This window comes from Asterias rubens, chromosome 6, assembly GCF_902459465.1.
Source record: "Asterias rubens chromosome 6, eAstRub1.3, whole genome shotgun sequence".
Taxonomy (NCBI): domain Eukaryota; kingdom Metazoa; phylum Echinodermata; class Asteroidea; order Forcipulatida; family Asteriidae; genus Asterias; species Asterias rubens.
In genome coordinates this window covers 14,489,907-14,514,050 of record NC_047067.1, presented here as the reverse complement: position 1 = coordinate 14,514,050, position 24,144 = coordinate 14,489,907, and the positions used below count along the sequence as shown (strand labels likewise).

At 36.9% G+C, this 24,144-nt stretch overlaps 1 protein-coding gene across 1 annotated transcript in view; it reads right to left on the bottom strand.

Moving 5' to 3' along the window:
• LOC117291126 (probable G-protein coupled receptor 158) overlaps positions 1–23,012 on the bottom strand; it is a 36,843-nt gene extending 13,831 nt beyond the window's left edge. The window contains exons 1-3 of the mRNA XM_033772668.1: positions 22,906–23,012; positions 9,527–9,832; positions 8,082–8,260 (exon numbers count right to left, since the gene is read on the bottom strand). Of these exons, the coding sequence (XP_033628559.1) occupies positions 8,082–8,260; positions 9,527–9,574 (227 nt within the window). The 5' untranslated portion in view covers positions 9,575–9,832; positions 22,906–23,012. The remainder of the gene's footprint in view (positions 1–8,081; positions 8,261–9,526; positions 9,833–22,905) is intronic.
• Between the last annotated feature and the right edge of the window lie 1,132 nt (positions 23,013–24,144).

Genomic DNA, 24,144 nt, shown 5'->3' with positions numbered 1-24,144 from the left:
CTCGTCTCGATGTGGTAGGTCTATTGATGCAACACACAAATCATATTATTTAACCCTATTCGTAAAATTGTACATGGTTTATAATATTTTGTTACTCCCTGGATACTGTGACATTGATTGATATTATTTAAATGCTCTGATCGGATCTAAGAAGACTGGATTTATGGGCTGAGGCAAAAAAAAATCTTTACTTTTTACGTACGGAAGCTGATAAGGAACATTTGGAGAGAAAATGTCATATTAAACTCAGAATTATGACTTAGTACAAGTCATAATTATGAGTTACTTCTCATAATAATGACTAACAAATCATGATTATGACTTATGTATCTCGAACTGATTTGACACAAGTCATAATTATGACTTATGCTGAATAATAAAATCATAATTATGATATCATAAGTCCTACTTACGACTTCTGCTAAATCATAACGATGATATATAGGCCCCAAGTCACGAGATATGAGTCATCTTTCTGAACTATGAATATTATTACTAGGAGATAAAATTCTTATTCTTAAAATTCTTGATCATTAATTTTCGCATATAGAAAAAAATTGTGTGTGATGGTGCATTGTATTTTTGTATAATAAGTTATGCAATCGCATTTCTCTGAGGGATGACATTCAATACAATACGATAAAACTTTATTGTCCCCCTGCATGGGAAATTCCTTTTGCTCACATGTTCTGTACCCAATCCTCCAGTTAATCGATACGTTGCCCTTCCATTGTTCAATAATTAGTGTCATTGATTATCATTGATGTATCGATCATGAGGTAAGTCTGAAAACAATCTGGGAGTCTGAGTCGTCTTGAGATTGAAGGAAACCTAACAAAAAAAAATCTATAAATAGGTCAACATCTGGCCAATTACTTCAAAATTAGAACGATGATTATAAGGTATACAACAAGCAACAAAAAAGGGACACTCTTGCCCTTTTGTGATTAAAAGATCAAACTGTCATATTTCATTCTCGAAAGGTCATCTCTATCGTTAAAGGTAGTGGACACTATTGGTAATTACTAAAAATAATGTTTGGCATAAAACTTACTTGGTTACAAGCAATAGAGAGCTGTTGATGGTATAAAACATTGTGAGAAACGGCTCCCTCTGAAGTAACGTAGTTTTCGAGAAAGAAGTAATTTTCCACGAATTTGATTTCGAGACCTCAGATCTGAAAGCACACGGCTTCGTGTATTACGAGGGTGTTTTTTCTTTCATTATTATCTTGCAAGTTCGACGACCGATTGAGCTCAAATTTTCACTGGTTTGTTACTTTATGCATATGTTGAGATCCACCACGTGAGAAGACTGGTCTTTGACGATTACCAATTGTGTCCAGTGTCTTTAAGGGAAAGGTGTTCAGAAAGAAGAGAAACAAAATACTTCGTTGTTTTCGCAGAATTAAAGGCACTGGACAAATTCTTGGGAAATTACTTCTTTCTCGAAAACAACGTCACTTCAGAGGAGCCGTTTCTCACAATGTTTTATACTATCAACGTCTCCCCATTACTCGTTTCCAAGTTAGGTTTTAGGTTAATATTTTTTTTGAGTAATTACCAATAGTGTCCACTGCCTTTAATGTCACAAGCAAAATGGAAAACCTTAAACAAACATTTTTACTGGTTCGTTTTCTGCCTCTAAGCACAATAAATTTTCCCCACTCACAAGACACACGTATAATCATTTCTTTTTGATTGCGACTGGTCTTATGCGTCGTGGATAATGAATCACTGAGTACTACTAACAAATACCTTTTTCATTGGTTTAATTTCTTCCGCAAATCGTGCATCTTGAGCATACTGCGATTGCCCTACGGCAACTCTGATCAAAAACCTAATTAAATTCAACCCCTGCAAAAACACACATATTTCGTCATTCTAAATGAGCTTTTGCGTTAAAGGTTAAGTAGAGTCTTCAGACACAGTGCATTGTAAAGTCATTAACGGTAGATGGAGAGAGTTGGGAATTATAATCACCACTGATCTCTTCTTAGAAATGCTTTTACATCTTTGATATCGCAAGTCTTATTGAAATAAAATAAAAAACTCCAAAATGAAGCCAATGCAATGTATAGAGAATACTGATGTACCATCACATCTACCTTAAAGCCATTATATACTTTCGGTACAGGAAAAAAAAAAGTTCACAGATTTACAAATAATTTACAGGGTTTACAGAAGGTAATGGTGAAAGATTTCTCTTGAAATATTGTTCAATGAAATGCTTTACTTTTTGAAACAACATTAAATAAATATCAATTCTCGATAGCGAGAATTACGGATTTATTTTAAACACATGTCATGACACGGCGAAACGCGCGGAAACAAGAGTGGGTTTTCCCGTTATTTTCTCCCAGCTCCGATGACCATTTGAGCCTAAATTTTCACTGGTTTGTTAATATATCAGTTGTGATACACGAAGTGTGGGACTTGGACAATACTGTTTACCGAAAGTGTATAATGGCTTTAATGGTCGGATGTAAATAATTACCCCTGGTTTCCATTACAATTTGACATATTTTGGGGCCAATCCACTAATTCTGTTCTTTTGTCTGCAAATGTCAATTTGACAAATGAGCATTGGGGAACAAAAACGTTATTAGGTTTACACACGTGAAATTTGTTCAATGACTAATTCGATAATTTCCAATCATACCTATAAAGAAGAATACTGGGCTTTTTATCAGTTTATTTGTAAATCAAATACTTTTTGACAATGAAATATTACTAAATTGTAATGTGTGTACATTGAAAAACGAGTGTTAATGTTCTCGCCGCAAAATTAGTATAAATATTATACACTAAAAAAAGGGACGTTTAAAAAACTGTGAGTTAATTAACAAGCAGGTCTATTCCCTTGCCTTTTCCATTGGGGAGGAAGATCTGTAAAATAATGAATTCCTGAGACGGTTACTTTTCCTTATTGATTTATTATAACCCTACATAACGCTATAATACTTAAATTTAATTTAGTGTGGGTCCAATTTACTGTTTAAAAAGTGCATTCACCCATCCTGGTGTCTCTTTTATCCTAATTTGAATTCAGACAGTTTCCTATAATCTGCCCTCGTTTTTATTTGCCATATTAAAACAAAAATCACCCTGTTTTCCCGCCCAAATCTAAAAATAGTAAGGTTATGCAACCTATTTCAGGAGTATTCTAATGCTTGTTTTCACAAGCGAGCTCGCCGCTTCCCAAGGTAGAAAAATGTGGGTTAAGTACGGTTTGTCCATTGCCAAGAGCCTTCAGATAGAAAAACCTGTCCCTATCTTAAAAGCTAAGAAAGATGACCCGAACGATAGCGAGTGAGATGATGATATGAGGTGTATTTCTTCTCAGTTACTGTATATATTTCATGGATGTTAAATTTGCACGGGGACAAAATAACAATTATTTTAGTTTTAACCTAATATACCGGTGTGTGTTAGCAGTGTATACTCGGAACAGTTAGTGGGGTAGATTTCACAGAGAGTGTATAGGCTAGTCTTATCTCGAGATAGGAACAGGCCTGGTTAGGACGAGTTACTCGTCGTAACTCAGGACAAGCCTTAAGGTTTTATTAACCCATATGACTCGTCCTGAGTTAGGACTAGTCCTAACTCTTTGTGAAATCGACCCCTGTACACTTATAATTTTACCCATTCATCACCAATAAGTATTTTAAAAGCACTGTATACTCAGCACTGTACTCATCACTTTCCTGACATGTGTTAAAAATCCACAGGCACCACTGGGATTCGAACCAATGACCTTTGCATTGCTAGAGTAGATGTCTGAACATCTAATTTTACATCTTTTATACTGTATAGTTGTTTTAATAATTTAACTATTGGTAATTGTCGAAGACCAGTCTTCTCGCTTGGTGTATCTCAACATAATGCATAAATTAACAAACCTGTGCAAATTTGAGCTCGATTGGTCGACGGAGAGGCGAGATGAAAGAAAAAACACCCTCATCACACGAAGTTGTGTGCTTTCAGATGCTTGATTTCGAGACCTCAAATTCTAAATCTGAGGTCTCGAAATCAAGTTCTTGGAAAAATACTTCTTTCTCGAAAACCATATCACTTCAGAGGGAGCCGTTTCTCACAGTGTTTTATACTATCAACCTTTCCCCGTTACTCGTTACCAATTAAGGTTTTATGCTAATAATTAGTTTAAGTATTTACCAATAGTGTCCACTGCTTTTAAGAAGTTTTTTTTGTATACAAAATTGTAACAATGAATAATAGTTTTGTATTGAATGTTGAAATATCATTAATATTATTTCGGAATAATATTCTGATTAAAAATAATGTTTGATACTATCAACAGCTCTCCATTGCTCGTTACCAAGTATGTTTTTATGCTAAAAATTATTTTTTAGTAATTACCAATTATAATGTCCAGGGCCTTTAACACACACGATGCACCAGTATTGAATTAACTAATATCGTTGTCATATATTTTCACAAAGCTTATTATCATAATGTAATTAATGGTCGTCTAAGGAGGCATTCCTGTATTAGAAACAGAATATATGTACACATCTTAAACCATTCATCACACTGTTGCCTTTAAAGGAACTGGACAATACTTAAATCATTGTTAGCATAAAAACTTCCTTGGAAACAAGCATTGGAGAGCTGTTGATAGTATAACATATTTAGAGAAACGGCTCCCTCTGAAGTAACGTATTTTTTTTTTAGAAAGAGGTAATTTCTCGCTCAAATAATAAAATACTTCAGTTGAAGCCTTTTATTGGCATCTGGAAGCACACACATTTGTGCAACATTGTGTTTTTTCTGTCTTTGTATCTCTTGCAACTTCGTTGACCAATTCAGTCAAAATGTTCACAGGTTTGTGATTGCATGCATATGTTGGGATACATCAAGTGAGAATACCGGTCTTTGACAATAACCAAAGGTGTCCAGTGCCTTAAAATGTACATTTTCCAGTACGAGTCGTCAAAGCAATAATCACGTGCAGCCATGAATGGCCGAGTATTCATCAATTATGAGGAAAAAACCTTGTAGTTATTGAAGCTTGGTGATAGATTTGTGTGGGGATAATGAAATGAACTGCCACAAACACATATAATTAATGAGTTTTACAATGAACGTGTATACACTTGATACTGATTAATTAGAAATTCAGTAAACCATAGACATTTGTTTTCGAAACGGACTCACCCATGTTCTGCGTTAAGTAAAAACTATGAAAAATACTAACTAGTTTCAATTTTTGGTTGTAATTTCCGAAGGCGTATATAAAGGTGAACTCAAAATTTAATTAATCAACAAATGCTGAAATGGAATTAGTGTTTTGCATTCTATTTACAGGCAGATGTATATTAATGTATACCACAAGTAACCTGTAATTTAGGATAGAGTATTATTTCATCATTAAATGCAATTGCTCGTATCTATAAAATGTACAGTGTTGTATATTTATTCACCTTTTTTGTTAGTCTATATACATAAACTTTCATGTTTTCTACAGTTGTTGTGCATCCTTGTCGTTGTCTGGTTTTTTTTTATTACCATAATTATGTGGGCTTGCATGCCTGTTCGGGTTTTACGATGATTTTAATGTAGTTACTAAAGTTTGATTTTACAGTCTAAAACTGATTTCTGACTATTTACTTGCATGTTGTGTTATAGGCCTATTTAACCCACGGTGTAAATGCATCATTCATGACGTACCATGATTAGATGTCATACGCTGATTTGTTTTCCTTATGGTTTTATCGTTGAGCTTTAGATTGTTTGCCTAATGTTAAGCACATAGAAATGCACCACTTGATTCTTGCACATTCATGGCCGAGAGTGCATGTCCTAATTTGTTTTCCTTGTGTATTTATATTTTATCTCAGCTGCCACCCTCACAAAAAAATGTATGATCGCTGGCCTTATGTTAAAGACACTGGACACTATTGGTAATTGTTAAAGGCCAGTCTTCTTACTTGGTTCATCTCAACAAATGCACAAAATAATAAACCTGTGGAAATTTTTACTCAATATTGGTCATCGAAGTTGGGAGATAATAATGGAAGTAAAACACACCCTTGTCACACAAAGTTGTGTGCATTCAGATGCTTTGATTTCGGGACATCAAAATCTAATTCTGAGGTCTCGAAATCAAATTCGTCGAAAATTACTTACTTCAGAGGGAGCTGTTTCTCATAATGTTGTAAACTATCAACCTCTCCCAATTACTCGTTACAAAGTAAGGTTTTATGCTTATAATTATTTTGAGTAATTAACAAATAGCGTCCAGTACCTTTAAGCACCTAAAAATGCGTATAGGCATTTTAAGGTCGTAGAGTATATACTCTCAACCCTAAAATGCCTGGGGTTAATCTAGGAAGCGCCGCCATCCTTCAAGTCCCGCTGTTATCGTATGTTTTAAAGAGCATCAACACACCCACACTTAAAAACTTGGGTTGTAATTTGAAATAAATAATGACCATGGATGGACAATGATGGCGACGAAAACACAACATAATCCGGTTAACTGGTGATTCGAAAGCCCACCCTTTGAGCCCGCTGGGTTTTAGTCACCAAGTGCTTGACACTCAGTGACTCACGTTCGTTGACCCATTATGACCATCAGGGCCCGATTTCATAAAGCCTGTAAGCACCAAAACTTGCTAAGCAGAGAAAAGTATGGCTTAACAGAAACAAGTCACCGGCCAAAAATACATTAAGTTTGTATTGATGTGACTGGTGCTCCACTCAGTTTTTGCTTAGGAAAGAAAATTGCCAAGCATTTTGAGTCGGGCACCAGCCTTAACCAGGCAGACGTAATGTAAATTTGGCTGGTAACCTGATTCTGCTAATCAATACTATTCTGTGTTTAGCGAGTTTTTGTGCTTACAGGCTTTATAAAATTGGGCCTGTAAGCACAGAAAATTGCTTAGCTTAATAAGCTCAATGTTTTGATACCTTCAAAACATTGCTCAAAACCCATTTATTCCGCCAGGCTATTTATTCGATTTTTATGTGGCCTTTTGCTAACTGTCGTTTAATTTCTGTTGTTTGATTTTAACTATTGTTCTCGTAATTTTCAGTGTAATTTCTATTTTTAAATCTTTTTCAGCTATTTTTAATATCTGTATATTGTTGTAATGCGCATCTGTACATATTTGTTATGAAACTTGTGCATAATAAATGAATAAATTATTATTATTATTATTATTATTATTATTATTATTATTATTATTATTATTATTATTATTATTATTATTATTATTATTATTATTATTATTATTATTATTATTATTATTATTATTATTATTATTATTATTATTATTATTATTATTATTATTATTATTATTATTATTATTATTATTATTATTATTATTATTATTATTATTATTATTATTATTATTATTATTATAGATTACCAGCCAGAATACCATATATATACAATTACCATAACTGCGACTTGTACCCCGGTGACTTCTTGCTTAGCCAATACAGTTGTAAAGAATAGTTGTCTGCTTTTATACAGTTTCATGAAATTGGGCCCAGTGCCCACAAAGAAAGCTGCTAAAGCACATCTTCATTATGCTTACCAGAATAAGGTTAGTAAAATACCATTTCAAATGTACAATATGTTACTGGTATCCTGCCAAAATACCATTTCACATGAACCGTGACTGGTATCCTGTTCATTTTTGCTGTGCAGAAAATTGATCAAAGCAAAGAAAATGTTGTACATTTCCTGCTTATGCGTTTTTATAGAATAGGGCCAAGTTTCATACAGCTACTTGTGGACAAACTTTTGCTTACCAGGGAAGAAGGCCATCTCATTAGTACATGCAAGTTTTACGACTGGTCCCCATTCTCAAACAATTTGTGAAGCAAAAGCCTGTGACATTGGCCACTGCTTTCACAGCAAGGGGGCAAAATCGGCCATTTCAGTCGTTTTAATAATAGGAAATTTCTGAAGAGATCTACACACTGACAAGTACTCAAGCAATTGGGCCATCATTTAACTGTGTTGTTGGTAATGTTTCCCCATTTCAATACAGTCGTGGAATGACTTTTGTAGAAAAGGGGGTCGCGCGGGGTTCGATGTTTTGTATTTACCTGTATATTTTTAGCACGAGCATACCGTAGGCGATAGCAAATCCCCAGCCTCGCAACCATCGTTGCATGAAGCACACCACTACACTCGGATGGAAGAACATGGCGACGAGCTCAGAGTATAGAAGAAAACCTCCAAGGAGGACGACTATGAGCATCCATGGACTATCACAATTGATGACCTACAAGGAGACAGAAAGAGTTTGGAGTCGTGAGGGAGGGTTATTGAGCTGGATTGTATCCTTGGTCTGGATTTGAGGAAGGGCAGAGCGTCTCCAGTCGAACGGTATCCACATGCTGCTACATACTTTTATACTGCTGCCACCATTTTGGTCATGTTCCCTGTATACGCTACTGGATGTATATATTCCTTGCACAAAAAGGAACCCGACTATTTCTCCTACCAGCCTCCTCCAAGCTGCTGTGTACAGGGCAAAATTTCAAGAGCTACTTAAGCACAAAAGTAGCTAAGCACAACAAAATGATGCTTCTCGAAATAAGGTTTCTAACTATACCACGTCACATCCTGCTTATTTCTGCTTAGAAAACAATTGTTATGCATTACTTTCTGCTTCAGCAGCTCTTTGAAATTGGGCACTGGATTGGGGAAGGGCAGAGCGTCTCCAATATTGAATAGTATCAACCATAATAGTATATGCTTTTATCATTCTGTCACCATTTTCATGTCATGTTCCCTGTTTATCACATCACAGTAATGGATGTTAATATTCATTGTACAAAAAGGAACCAGACTAATTCTCCTTCCAGCCTCGGTTTGGTTACGTTCATTTGAATGGGAGAAACATCAAGATGTCCGCACCATGATAAAGGTCTACACATCAAGGCCTAACGGACTCGAATGGCGCTTTGCGTGAAGCTGGAGTGATTGAGAAGAATTTGTGAAGAATCTTGAGTTGTCATGTTCAATTTGTGTGGCGAAGAAGGCCCGCAAATATCTTCATTGTCAATCATTTTTAAGGGGCCCGATTCATTTCCAATTATGGGTCAGGCTGACCTGGAAACTGCTTATTATACGATTTTAACTCGGATTCTGCGTCAGTTTGACCCATTTATTTGTCAATCTTGCACATATTCCGGGTCATAGTGACCCAGAAACAGGTCAGGCTCCCCGCGACCCGAATACGGGTCAACTCTGACCCGGAATACGGGTCAAATCTGACCCGGGTGTTTTCAGAGTGAAATGAGTAGGATTTGAAACTTTGCATGCTGGAAATACGGTATGGAAAGGTTTGCGGTAACACCATGTAATGACTTTCTCTAAATGAGTAGGGGTGGTTCTGAAACAAAACGTTGGTTTCAACTCAACTTGGTTTGAAACCAACGATTCTTTTCAGAACCACTTCAACTCATTTAGAGAAAGTCAAAACTATTAAATAAAAGAATGAATCACCACTTTCTGTTTATCCCAAATCTCTCTAAAGTCCTACCTTGAGATTCTTATACTTGAAGACCACCACCATCAATGCCCCAGTCATGAAGATACACAGACCCTGCACGCCGAGTATAAGGATCCGCAGTAAGATATCATTCTCCAGGAAGCATGGGGAGTCATCCACGCATGTATCACACCCCTCCCTGCACGGCAGACATTCAAAACTCCCGCCTTCCTGCTTCTCCACGTCGGTTCCTTTGTAATATCCATGTTCGTGAGTCTTGTCTGGAAAATAGAAGCCAGCTCTGCAGACGCATTTGTAGGAACCACTCTCAAATCCCTTGCCGGGGATGTGAACACACTATTTTAGGAGAGGAAAGAAAATATGGAATGCTTTACATGGTTTTATGATAAAAGATGGATTTACACAATGACGTCATTGACCGCCATCTTGGATGTGAAACAATGGAAAAGTCACTTCACTTGGTTACCCCCTTGCCGGGGATGTGAACACACGGTTTGAATTTTGAGAGGAAATAAAGGAAGCAATCATCAACAACATTGATTTCAGTAGGATTTGAAACTTTGCAAAGTGGAAATAACATAAATTATTTCCATACATACATCGAAATAAACAACTTGATTTTACAGAGACTGAAACTGTATGGATACATGACCCTTTAAAAAGCAAAAGCTTGTTGGCTGGGATGGCTTAAAAATATAACAATGAAGGGTTTCATTTAGTTATTATAGGAGATGGATTGCACATGACGTCATTGACCGCCATAGATGATAGCTATCACGCGTGCAAAAATGTTACGTCTAGGGGGTTGTAATTTTGACGCACGCCGTTTACGAAAAAAATTACGAAAAAAATAAACCAATTATGGTTTATTAAAATTACACTTAAATGATAAACTAACACATTAAAACATAGTTCAAACGGCATTCCCGTTAAAACATTTCATTTCTGTTTAATATCAGTAGAAACCTGAAGGGAAAACTTATACAATTAGGACCCAGAAAAAAAGTCAACATACGAAATGTAGATTTATTTGAACGGAGTTTCAGCGCCTAATGCCATAATATTTATTTCCAAGTAACATAAATAGGACTATACATCAATTATAAAATCCCTAACTGAACTGCCGCCGCAAGCAGTAGACCTCCATTATTGATCATCTTTGCTTCAGTGCAAAGCATTCTCCATCAGCTAAATTTTCTACTCTCCATTTTTTTTTTACCCCGTGATTTGGAATGTTGCCAAAGGGTTAGAAGATTGCATTACCCCAGTTTCTTATTTTTATTGCCGTGAAGTTTTTTTTCTGAATGTCCTCTTTGGATGGGCTTTAATGCGCTGACAAATTGTGTCATATACTTAAAGGAACATTACAGAATTGTTTTGCTAACAAAACAGTTGCTTACAGTGTAATCCACCATAAACTGACAAACCTGTAGACGTTTAAGATCGATCGGCAATCTGGGTCCAAAGAAAATAGTGAAAAACCGATTACACATCATTTTGCATGACAAAAATAACAAAACGCGCACTGAGCGATAAACTCCAAACAGGAAATTAGTTTTACGAAGTGTTCCTTTAATGACAGCTCTAAAATGGGAAACTCAATTTCACAGGTGATCTGTCTTTTAATGTAGATTTGGTTTTTATTCTACACCTGGACAATCTTTTGAGTTGATTTTGTGGCACTTCAACTATGATGTTTCGGGTGGTTATGTTTGTTTAAAATGTGTAAGAAACTAGGTTATAAGATCATGACATTGTCATTGTTGTTGAATGTATTTAATTAATCCCTATGTCCTAAAAATATTTCCGAAGACAATTACGGCCCAAGTCACTGTGAGCGTGCATTTAAAGAAATTGCTTTGAAATTCAGATGTTTCAGTGTTGAGTGCCCCAAATCATGTGACACTGCTAGCCTTCAATATGATTCGTTTTACAAATTGTCATGTTTACACTCATCAATCCTATAGGGATGTGTCTCAAGTGGTAATTATGAATGGCTTATTAATTAAAAACACTTATGGAATGGAGACTAATTCCTTCATAGCTTCTGCACACGGAAGTGCATCACGTCCCTCCATGTTTACGCGATCATACATCATGCTAGTCTCTCCCTCAAGCCACACCGGAAAGAAAAATGTCCTCAGTCCTCACTCACTGGAAAATTGAATTTATTCAGGGCCCGTTCCCCTGAAGAACAGCAACCAAAACTCCGCTTGCAATGTGAAACAACAACGCTCGACTGGATAATGTATCACTTCACCAACTCAAGTGTAAAGCTAATCCGCATATACATTTTGCTTAAACTCGCACTGTTGGTTTAAAGACACTGGACACTATTGGTAACTGCCAAAGACATGTCTTCACATTTGTTGTATCTCAACATATGCATAAAATAACAATCCTGTGAAAATTTGAGCTCAATCGGTCGTCGAAGTTGCGAGATATTAATGAAAGAAAAAAACACCCTTGTCGCACCATGGTCACACGAAGTTGTGTGCTTTCAGACGCTTGATTTCGAGACCTCAAATTCTAAATCTGAGGTCTCGAAATCAAATTCGTGGAAAATTACTTCTTTCTCGAAAACTACATCACTTCAGAGGGAGCTGTTTCTCACAATGTTTTATACTATCAACCTCTCCCCATTACTCGTAATCAAGTAAGGTTTTATGCTAGTAATTATTTTGAGTTATTACCAATAGTGTCCACTGCCTTTAAGCAATCTAGTGTGCATGTTTAGCCAGTCACATGGAGCTCAATGGAAATTTTGTGCTTTTTCCCCTGATTCTGAAAGTATCCAGCCGCATGACCCACAGGATTTAATGCAATTGCGACGTATATATTGAGATAATCATAGCGTTTTCGGACTGACTTGTAAATAGAATTGTACGTAGGCTTGCATGTTGTTAGCCAAAGGATGCCTCGCGAGTGTCAGGAAAGTTGAAGGGGTGAATTAGTCCGCTATAGTTGACTTGTGTAGTGGACAAGTCGACATACTATCGATAAGTCTCGAAGCTTCGTACAATAGCATGGCACTCATATTCGTTGATCAAAACTAGTAATATATTTGTTTGATTATTGAAATGTTTTTGTTTATTTGTTTGTTGGGGTGTTTTTTGCTTGTTTGTTTATTTATTATTTGTCTGCGTGGATGTATTTTCCTAACAAGGAGACTCGGCAAACTCCCACAAGGGGATATATACACCAAGCTGGCAACAGCCAATCTCTCTCATACAAACATCGTTTAATGTATTTGATTATGAACATCTGACCATGAATTGCACAAGACAAATGATAAACTGTTATTTTTAGACAACATAGTCGTTATTAACAGTTTTGAGAATTAAATATATATCGACATTTTTTACACTGACAAAATGGCGTTCCTGCGAAAAGAGTTCCCGCGAACTATTCCAAACTACTGCTTAAATTAAATCTTATTTTGTATCTCCAAACAAGAAAAAGTACTTCCATAATTTATTAGATATAAATATGAAAAGGCAAACAGGCAGGGTGAAACAAACGTAGTTATGACTGTTTTTAAACATAGCTTAAATATAAGTGAATTAGTCTTATTGGATATCATTGGATATGAGTTCATTGGATATGGGTTTTGACAATCTCACGGGAACCCGTATTCTCGTGTGATCTGGTAACACCGTTGGGATACCACATCTATATACGTCATAGGCCTGCGTGTATAGTCAGATACCAAGCCAATGTCACATCACAGTGTCAATACACTAAATCCAAATGACATTTTGCGCTCGAATGTTGGGAAAGTTTGATAACCTTATATATAACGACGAGTCTCTTGGCGGGGTTCGTGGAATATTTTACACTAAGAGTTTAGAATGAAAGTGCAAGGCTGTTTTATGCATTTCGTTAGACACTGGGGTTTCAACCTCTGAGGGTTTTTTACTAATATTTTTGACAAGACACGCTTTTTCGATCTACGACAATAAAAGCATCGCATAAAAAGAGATTAACAGACAGAGCTACTATCGTGTTACAACTTTATGACAGTTTAAAAATGACGTTTAAATAGTCTAGTGGATGACATCGTTTATTATTCAGATTCTCTCGTGCCAACATCAGTCAAAAAACCTTTGAGCATATTATCATATTTTAAAGGGTCTATGTAACTTTTGTAGGACAAAAAACACAATGTCCACAGATTTACACTAAACTTACACAGTTTAAAGATAATGATAGTAGAAAGCTTCCCTGAAAATATTACGTGCTGATGTGCTGTAGTTTTTGGGAAATGAGTAAAACAATGTCATGAAAATAATTTTAGTCTCATGAGACGAAAATCATTTTAATCATTTACAAACGTATTTTTATGACATTGTTTTACTCATTTCTCAAAAACTACAGCACCTCAGTAAGTAAAATTTGAAGGGAAGCTTTCCACTATCATTATCTTCAAATCCTGTAAGTTTAATGTAAATCTATGGACATTTTGAAAAGGTACCCGAATCCTTTAAGAGTCGTTGAAACCTACTCATTCAGCACATTTAGATGACTGGACAGACCATCGCACATTTTCATAGAGCTGCTTAAGCAGAAAATATTACTTTAAAACTTCCTCCCAAGAAAGCAGGACACCATTCACAAATTACACATGTGACATGGTAGTTTGGCTGGTAACCTTATTCTGATAAGCGTAATGTTGTTGTGCTTAGCATCTTCGTGTGCTTAAGCAGCTCTATGAAGTTGAGCCCTGATGGAATAAGCTAAGGACAAGTTTTTATGGACAAGTTTCTATGTGCCTTTTCGTCGTACAAAAGTGAGAACTACAAGACAGAAAACTTCCACAAAACACATGCTACTGTCGTCAATAGAAGCATATCGCATAGTATATAGAGAGATTAAAAAACAGAGATACCATCATATACGACAGCGCTGGTGTGCATGCAGCTGCAGGAGACTATAGCCACACCGGGCGGCACACCTGCCTGCCCCCTCGGTATTCATTACTCGCTGATGTCCGCCGGTGATTTCAGACTGAATTGGAATTTTATTGTAGAAGAAGAAAAAGAGCCCAAACTTGAGTCGATAATCAGACACATTATGTGCATCATTCCAACCATTGGCTGCATGCATAAAGTGTAACTTAAAAGCCAGTGATTTGGAAGGTGTGTGTTGAACTGATCAAAATGACGTACTTGGATAACTATTGAGACAGATTAAGTGTGTGAATTTTAAATCACTGTCACAATTGTATATTGCCATTATAAGATTTGATACTGTGTAAATAAAATGAACCTTGAAACAACATACATGTGGTTTGCGGTAACACCATATGTCTATCTACTTGACAGGTAGAGTTTGTTCTAAGAGAACTGTCTTGCTTTATATTCTACTACCATGGAGTAGATTTATCAGACTGTTCGGGAGACTTCTCAGTTCTGGAAAGAACTGTCCTGCTTTTTAAGTACTACCTGGGTGGAAGGTATAGAAAATTGGCTGGGACTACAACTTTAGCTTACACGATCGTTATTCAAACTGCATTTCGCAGTGAGTTCTTAATTTGGTCTCAACTTTTCGACTAGCTTGCTCTAGTCATCGCCAGAAGACCATGACACCTTGAAACAAACTGTATTCGCCCGGACAACTTATTATGGCCTGTGTTTTTTAAGCGACACCTAAATAGTGCAGTTTGGTGTTGCAGGTAAACATAACATTTTGATTCATCTTTTGATGACCTATTAGTTTAAGACCATTACAATCATCCTTCTCATGATTGGACTCAGTTTGTTATACCTTTGAGGATGATGAATATGTGAAAAGCATCCCTACGTTTGACATCCTCATGGTGGAAAAACGCATAGACTTCCATAAATTTTGCATAATTTGTGCATTAGATTCCGTGGATATTATACATTTGAAATGGCCTGAGTACCGTCCGCCATTTTAACTGGATCTTAAGTATGTAGGCTACCCCCAGGTTAGAATGACAAGGGTCATAAAAATAGTTTCCAGTATCTAATCAAGTCATTGTAAACCTCCCCATCATGGTTGGAAATATTCAAGGCGTGTTTCAAATCAGCAGAGTGTGGGTTCGAGTCCTGGTTGCGGCGCCTATATCACTGAGCAAGATATTTTGTGAACCATAAGTGCTTTGTCCTTCGGATGGGACATTAAGCCGTAGGTCCCGTGTTCTAGGGTTGATACCAGTAATGCACGTTAAAGAACCCAGAACACTAATCGTGGTAGAGTTAGGGGTTTACCCCAGTGCTTCTGGTTCCCAAGGCAAGCATCCTTGTTTACAGGTTTCCTCAGGCTTGCAAGCTACATTGATTTAAAGTCACCTGGAAGTGGTATTTTGTCAAAATAAAGCTTTTGTCACTAATATATGTGTTTTGATGAGTGGAATGTGAATAAACAGTTAACTAAGGTTCTAAAAAATTAGTTCTTATCTTATTTACAAATTTAAGAGTAAGCCCCGACCCGAGAGGGCGCTGTTCGTGACGTCAATCGAGGCGCGATTTTTTAAGAGAAAATGCTTCAAAGCGCTGAAAAAGACGTCGGACCGGACTACTAGGCACTATTGCTCTAGTGCGTCTGAAAAGCCATGCAGCAATACACCTGGTCGGCCTGGCCGAAAAAATGCAAGAAATCAACCTGTTTTCGAAACGTACAAACTCACGACTTGGACTTGCATGTACTTTGCACGTGTGTTTACTCTACGCATCAAGGCAAAGTCTGCCTCGATTGACGTCACAAAAGGGGTAGGCGGAGTCAACCCCAAACAAATCGTTACAAACAATTACTTAACAAATTGTTTTATTGTTACTTAAAATATACTCTTATGTTTGAAAAAATAAAAATTCTATTTCCAGGTGACTTTAAGTTCACTTATGATGAGGCATCCTTGGTTTCGTACCAGAACCAAACATTATTAGTAATTATACTAATTCCAGTTTGATGCACATTTCGTATACACAGTTGGAATTCCTGTTTCGGGGCCAAGGAATTTTCCAACCTTCGGCCTGAGTTCGAAACTCTGTCCTTTATAGGAAGGACCGTCCACTTAGTGTGTCTTAACTTGATTTCTGTGTCAATGTTTTTTTAGGAGCGAAGATCTGATGATTTGGAGCCCAATACGCAATGGAGTCCATGAATCCGACGACTGTTCATTTTTGACTTATTTTCCTCACCTTTTTTTCAAGGCAGGTTTTTTTTATTCAGCATGTTGTAGTTTAAACTTTTATTTTCTAATTTTAGTTTGTCAAAATAATACACAACTGAGTTTTATATTTCCGTATTTTATTTAATCGGTTTATGGGAAAGGTAATAAAAAGACCGTACGATAAAGAGGAGGTTGTTTTACTTATGTAGAGGATCACATATTTTACATTTAAAGAATGGCTAGGGTTCGGGCATTGAATTAAACATATGACCACAATTTAGAATGTACAACAACAAAATCCTTTGAAATGTATCAACTTATTTTGTTGAAAACATTCTTCTTTTAAAATGAAGCTAAGAAAAAGTACTCTGTGTGTATACTCCGTATGATATGTGGGATGCAAATTTTCAAATTTGCAAATTTGCATAATGATCGACATGAGAAAAATAATTATGAAAATTCAAGAGAAATCGCTTTTTAGGGCACCCCCAAACATCACAATATTTTCAGAAAATTACCCCACAAGTTTCAGAAGTCAAAGACAAGAGGAAATTTCTAACAATGTTTCAGAATCTTCACCCTAAGAAGAGACTTGGAGACGAAACAGTCGCTTGCTTCTCAAGAAACAGCTATGATAGTTCTTCAGCGTATTCTCCGGGTATAAACGGGCTGACAAAACAAGATATGTTATGACAGCAGAGTGACCAATTCCTGAAGACAGTATCCCAAATCAGACGACTGCAATTAAAGCATGCATTATTATCATCATCATCCCCGGTTTCTTTTGAGTCTAGTTAAAGGCACAGGACACTATTGGTAATTACTCAAAATAATTGTTAGCAGACAATCTTACTTGGTAACGAGCAATGGAGAGCTGTTGACAGTATAAAACAATGTGAGAAACGGCTCCCTCTGAACTGATGTTGTTTGCCAGAGTTATTACTCTCTCAAATAATAAAATACACTGGACACTATTGGTAATTGTCAAAGACCAGTATTCTCACTATGGTGTATCCCAACATATGCATAAAATACCAAATCTGTGAAAATGTTGGCAATTGGTCATCGAAGTTGCAAGAGAATAATGAAAGAAAAAACACCCTTGTTGCACTACTTTGTGTGCTTTCAGTACCATAATAAAAGGCTTCAGCTGAAGTATTTTATTATCTGAGTGAGAAATTACCTCTTTCTCGAATACTATTCAGAGGGAGCCAACATATGCACAAAATAACAAACCTGTGAAAATTTGAACTCAAATGGATGTTGAAGTTGCGAGATAATAATGGAAGAAAAACACCCTTGTCACACGAAGTTGTGTGCTTTCAGATGCTTGATTTCGGAATCTCAAAATCTAATTCTGAGGTATCGAAATCAAATTCAAATATCTTAGTGGAAAATCTCTCCTTTCTCGAAAACTACGTTACTTCAGAGGGAGCCGTTTCCCACAATGTTTTATACTATCAACAGCTCTCCATTGCACGTTACCAAGTAAGTTTTTTATGCTAACATTTATGTTGAGTAATTACCAATAGTGTCCAGTGCCTTTAAGTGCGCAGAGGGAGAGAGAGAGAACCAAAAACAGTTTTAGAGTGGATTGTGATCATAAGGAGAAGGCCAGACAGTTCTAATGACTCGATAATCTGGGAGACATGCCATGCATTTACCACTTTGGTATATAAATAGGATTTTATGTGATACCGTAATTAGCTGGAGTAGGGTAATACACTTTCTGAAGCATGATCTGTGTTGATATTTCCCTGAGACGTGATGACGCGGATTGACGCAAATTAACGAAGAAAAAGTGTTGCTCATGTTCGGTACCTTGTGTTGGTAATAATAATAGCTAGTTCTTATATAGTGCATTTCACAATAACCTCTCAATGCGCTCTACATATAGTAGTGCCCTTGCCATTTGGGCCAATAACATTATTTTAATCTTTCTCAGCTCCCTGGTGAGTATACACTACATTTAATACCATTCAGTGGTATGTGTCCACATAAAAAATCGATGACCCCATATCAAAAATATACCGTATATAATAAAATATAGTACTTACACACTGAGCAAATGTTTTGTTCACTCGTGAATTTTGATGATATTCAATAAAAACGGCATTGCATTATTTTTCTTTTGACTTAAAGGGTCTATGTACTTTTTGTAGGACGAAAAACACAATGTCCACAGATTTACACTAAACTTACACGGTTTGAAGATAGTGATAGTAGAAAGCTTCCCTGAAAATATTACTTGCTGAGGTGCTGTAGTTTTTGCGAAATGAGTAAAACAATGTCATGAAAATAATTTTCGTCTCAGTGGTCATGAGACGAACATTATTTAAGCATATCAAAACGTATTTTCTTAACATTGTTTTACTCGTATCTCAAAAACTACAGCACCTCAGCAACTAATATTTTAAGGTACGCTTTCTACTATTATTATCTTCAAACGGTGTAAGTTTAATGTAAATCTGTGGACATTGTGTTTTGTGTTACATAAAGTACCCAAATCCTTTAAGCAAAAATATTTCTGTGGAATGTACATACCATGTTATTTGTGTGCGTTCAATGACATCATGATTAAAATTTCGCTCTGAACGAGTATAAAATAAAATTCCAATTACGCCTTTTAACCGCGAGGTCAGAGATTTGTAATTTTTCTCCCATTTCATAAAGACTTTATCCATTTGGGAAATGAGTGAATAACAGAACGAAATTTGACCTTGGAGTTCCTCTTTAAGAAGACGGCATTGTTACCGATTCAAACTGGAATTTCTTTATTCGGTTTGGAGGCAGACCTTTATAAATGATTTGCATTGTGGAGGTTTTATTTATTCTTTATTTGCATGGAACAGTCTAAAATAAACATGTCTGTCAGTGAAAATTGATTCCACCCTTCAGCTGATCATTTCGAATGCAGAAACATAACAAGTATCGCTTTAAAGGCACTGGAAACGGTCAAAGAGCAGTATTCTTTCTTGGTGTATCCCAACATATGCAATAAATATTAAACCTGTGTAAAATTTGGTGTTATGGTCATCGGATTTACAAGACGGCAATGAAATAAAAAAACACCATTGTTGCATAAATGTGTGTGCTTTCAGATGCCTGAAAATGCGTCAGGCCTAAAGCTTTTATTTGTGTGAGAAATTGCCTCTTTCACAAAACACGTTATTTCAGAGGGAGCCGTTTCTCACAATGTTTTACGCTATCAACAGCTCTCCATTGCTTGCTACCAAGTAAGTTTTTATGCTAACAATTATTTTGACTAATTACACATCGTGTCTAGTACCTTTAACATCTCCATGTGCAGTGGTACTCCGCGTGTACATTAAATAGTTCCAGGCACCATTCTAACGTATGCCAGCAATCGTTATATAGAACAACGACACATCATGTTGTTCCACCTGCCCTGGCCAGGGAGAGTACTTTTAATAATAATATTAAAATGGCATGTGGCGGACTCCGTACATTCTTCAGGCGTCCCGTGTTCTTCAAAGGCATGAACACAATTGGCATATACTCAAAATAATTGTTAGCATTAGCACTTACTTGGTAACGAGCAACGAAGAGCTGTTGATAATAAAATCATTGTGAGAAACGGCTCCCTCTAAAGTAACGTAGTTTTTGAGGAGGTAGTTTCCCACTCAAATTATTAAGAGACTTCAGCCCTGAAGCCTTTTACTGGGCGTCTGAAAGCACACGAACTTGTGAAACAAGGATAGTTTTTCTTTCATTGTTCTTTTGCAATTTCGGTGACCAAATGAGTCCAAAAGTTGTTATTTAAAGGCAGTGGACATTATTGGTAATTACTCAAAATAATTATTATCATAAAACCTTTCGCGATAACGAGTAATAGGGAGAGGTTGATAGTATACAACTTTGTGAGAAACAGCTCCCTCTGAAGTGACGTAGTTTTCGAGAAAGAAGTAATTTTCCACGATTTTGATTTTGAGACCTCAAGTTTAGAATTTGAGGTCTCGAAATCAAGCATCTGAAAGCACATTACTTTGTGTGACCTGGGTGTTTTTTCTTTCATTAATATCTCGCAACTTCGACAACCGATTGAGCTCAAATTTTCACAGGTTTGTTATTTTATGCATATCTTGAGATACACCAAGTGAGAAGACGGGTCTTTGACAATTACCAATAGTGTCCACTGTCTTTAATACACGTTGGGATACACCAAGTGACAACTACTGATCTTTAACAATAAATGTGCCAGTGCCTTTAAGAATATTTTAGAGAGACTCCTGTCCGGAGAAAGGTGGAAATGTTATCACGTGCTTGGCTGAAGATGTACAGTCACGTGATTACAATGTTAATCACCTTGAGTTTAGGAGTTCGTCCGGTGACGTTATCACCTATTTAAAAACAATGTTCGCGACGGCTGTTTTATTTTACCTTAACTAATTGTATTTATTAAAAATGTAAACCTCTCCGACGCGTAGTTTCGCATCCATTGTGGATCTTTGAGGATTGCAATTGTTTCTCTGTAAATTTAGCCTTGCTCAAGGCAGTCGAATTAAACCCGGAAGTTACAGACCCGACAAGGCTGTCGGCCTGACGGCCTCCGCATGCGGTTAGTGGTACGAGTGCGGATGACTTGTGTGCACAGTAGTCGTTCGATGTGACAGTGTGTATACGGGTGGGTCATGCGGTGTGATCGCACGCACCACGTACAGGGTATACGGGTGGGTTTACAGCGGCGTATTTTCGGAGCGAATAATGCGACTGCCTTGAGCAAGGCTACTGTAAATTCAGTTACAATAGCACCAGTTATAGGGGAAATTTATTGGATAGATTGGAAAGTCCAGAGGGATAAAACAGTAATGGGTAGATTATAAACACAGTTGGCATTTTTACTAAATTGTGAATATTGACTGCTACTAAACCCCGATTGTATATCTACCCCCCCCCCCCGTTAAATTACGCAACAATTTGTTTCCAACACATTTTTCATTTCGTGTTTTATTGTTTCATAAAGCAATTCAAAAAACAAGTTCACAAATCAATAAATCAACAAATCAATCAATATTTTAATCAATCAGTCAATTAATAATCAATATTTACCATGTATTTGATCTTTAGTTAACCCATATACGAATCAACCTAAATGGGAAGACACAGAAGTGTCCGAACATTGAGGGAAGGTAAACGCCCAAGATCAATTTCTTTGAGATCATGTTTTTAGGATTATTGTGAAAATGCTCGACTGCAAACTACCGACGCAGCCCCTGATGCATTCAAAGACGTAATACTGAGTCTAAAATCATGTAACGTACACCACCAGTCGAACTTAATTCTAAAATCATTTCTACAGCTGTAACCACAGTACGTATGCATCCGCCACAGCCATTGATTTTTGAAAATTGTCCTCGGCAAGAAACCTTTAAAGAAACTGCGTCTGTGAGCCGCACTTTGTACTCTTTTTGTGTTATCCATGATGAAACTTAACATACACACACACATAAGGACTCCTTAAAGGCACTGGACACGTTTGGTAATGTAGAAGACAAGTATTATCACTTGGTGTATCCCGAATATGAAGATAATAAGAAATCTGAGATAATTTGGATTTTATTGTTCATCGAAGTTTCAAGAGAATAAGGAAAGAAAAAGACACCATTGTTTCACAAATTAATGCGTGTGCTTTCAGATGCATATAGGAACAGGCTTTTAGTCTGAAGTATTTTATTATTTGAAATTATGCATGAAATTACCTGTACTAAAAAACTACGTTTCTTCAGAGGGAGCCGTTTCTCACAATGTTGTACTATGCTTGTTATACAAAGTAAGTTTTTATGCTAACGACTATTTTGAGGTAATCACCAATATCCATCGGTGCCTTTAACAGTGGATGAGTTTATAGGGCCCCGACTTCACTGCTCGAAGTCGCCGTCTAAATAAGTTCACAGTTAACTGAGTGTTTCTGCGGCCATGCGAGATAAGTTGTTGTGATTGAGACATGAAATTATTGATTCTACAAAAGGTCTAAAGAAAAGCTGCGAGGTCAATGGGAGATTGAGGTATTAAGAAAACTGAAGAAAAAAAAGTGAAAACACACAGATTTATACGCGCGGCGCATGATAGTAAACCAATAAACAACCTCCTTTGGACCTTCAGGCGAGGGCACCCTACTACCATGACGTCATGTGCATAAGGTCTATTCTCACGTCTTTGATGTTCCCCATTGAAGTACCGTTTGTCAATTTCAAATAAAACAATAATGAAAGAATATGTTAAACAGAAACGCATGTACAAAATGCGGTCTTACCTGTGTTGTATTGCTGCATTTATGCGTCCCAGCGAAGACCCCGCCCCCATCATCGCATTGGTTGATATCAATAGTTCGAAGGTCAACGTCTACTGTAACCACGCCCCTAAAATGCAATCAAAATATAAATAAGAGTTAATTTATTCGTTGCATTTAACATCTTCTTCGACCAAACGCCCCTTATACAATCTTCGTTTTATCATGGGCTCTGTTTCACAGATCTTGCAAGATGCAAACGCAAATATCATGGATTGTGTGTTGCCCTTGTATAGCCCAAATTGACCCCCGTCCCCCACCCCCTTCATACACCGTACCACATGTGTTCCATGTTCCCCATTTTGGGAGACAACTCGCAAACGTGTAACTCCCATATCGCCTAAAATGTGTGCTACAATGTATAACATACGGAGATATTGAGGTACTATTTAATTATTATACAGATGTACCTAAATCTAGCCCGGGCAGTGTTGTACCATGGAGCTTTATGGTTGCACAGTTTATACAGCCCAGACTTAGATCAGTCAATGTACATCTACGGGTTTGGTGTTATAGGCTATGTCTACGCTTTGGTCCAGGCTACATTCAGGTTTGGCTACATTTAACTCCGGGTTTACTTCGGCTCCGGGCTGTAACTATTCCGAACTACATTTAAATCAAGCTTGATCATTTAGACCCGGGCTGCATTTAGGTCCGGCATACATTAAGGTCAGATCTACACTTAGGTATAGGCTACATTTAAAGTTCGGCTACATTTAGGTCCGGGTTACATTTAGGGCAGCATGCTTTTCTAACCTGTTCAGTATCCTCGGGGTTCAATAATAGTTTTGGGCTATATTTAGACCCAGGCTCCATTTTAGGTCCGGCATACATTTAGGCCCATGCTACACGTAGGTGTAGGCTACATTTAATGTTCGGGTACATTTAGGTCCGGTTTCATTTAGGGCCGCACGCTTTTCTAACCTGTAACCTCGGGTTTCACGTACACAGTCATTGATAAAACATGAAGAAATCAAAATCCCGCACTTAAACAGGCCCCCAACGACTGTAGACACGCGAGACTTGACAGCCAATTGGCCCCAGGTGCAACTCAAAGCATATTATGTATTATTTGTCACCAATCTACTATAAATGCCTGATGAGAGGAGATACGCGAGAATGCATTTCATTAAAATTAACATTTTCTTGCACAAAGGGCGTCAGAGCAAAAATCTATAACATACTCATGATAAACGAAACCAG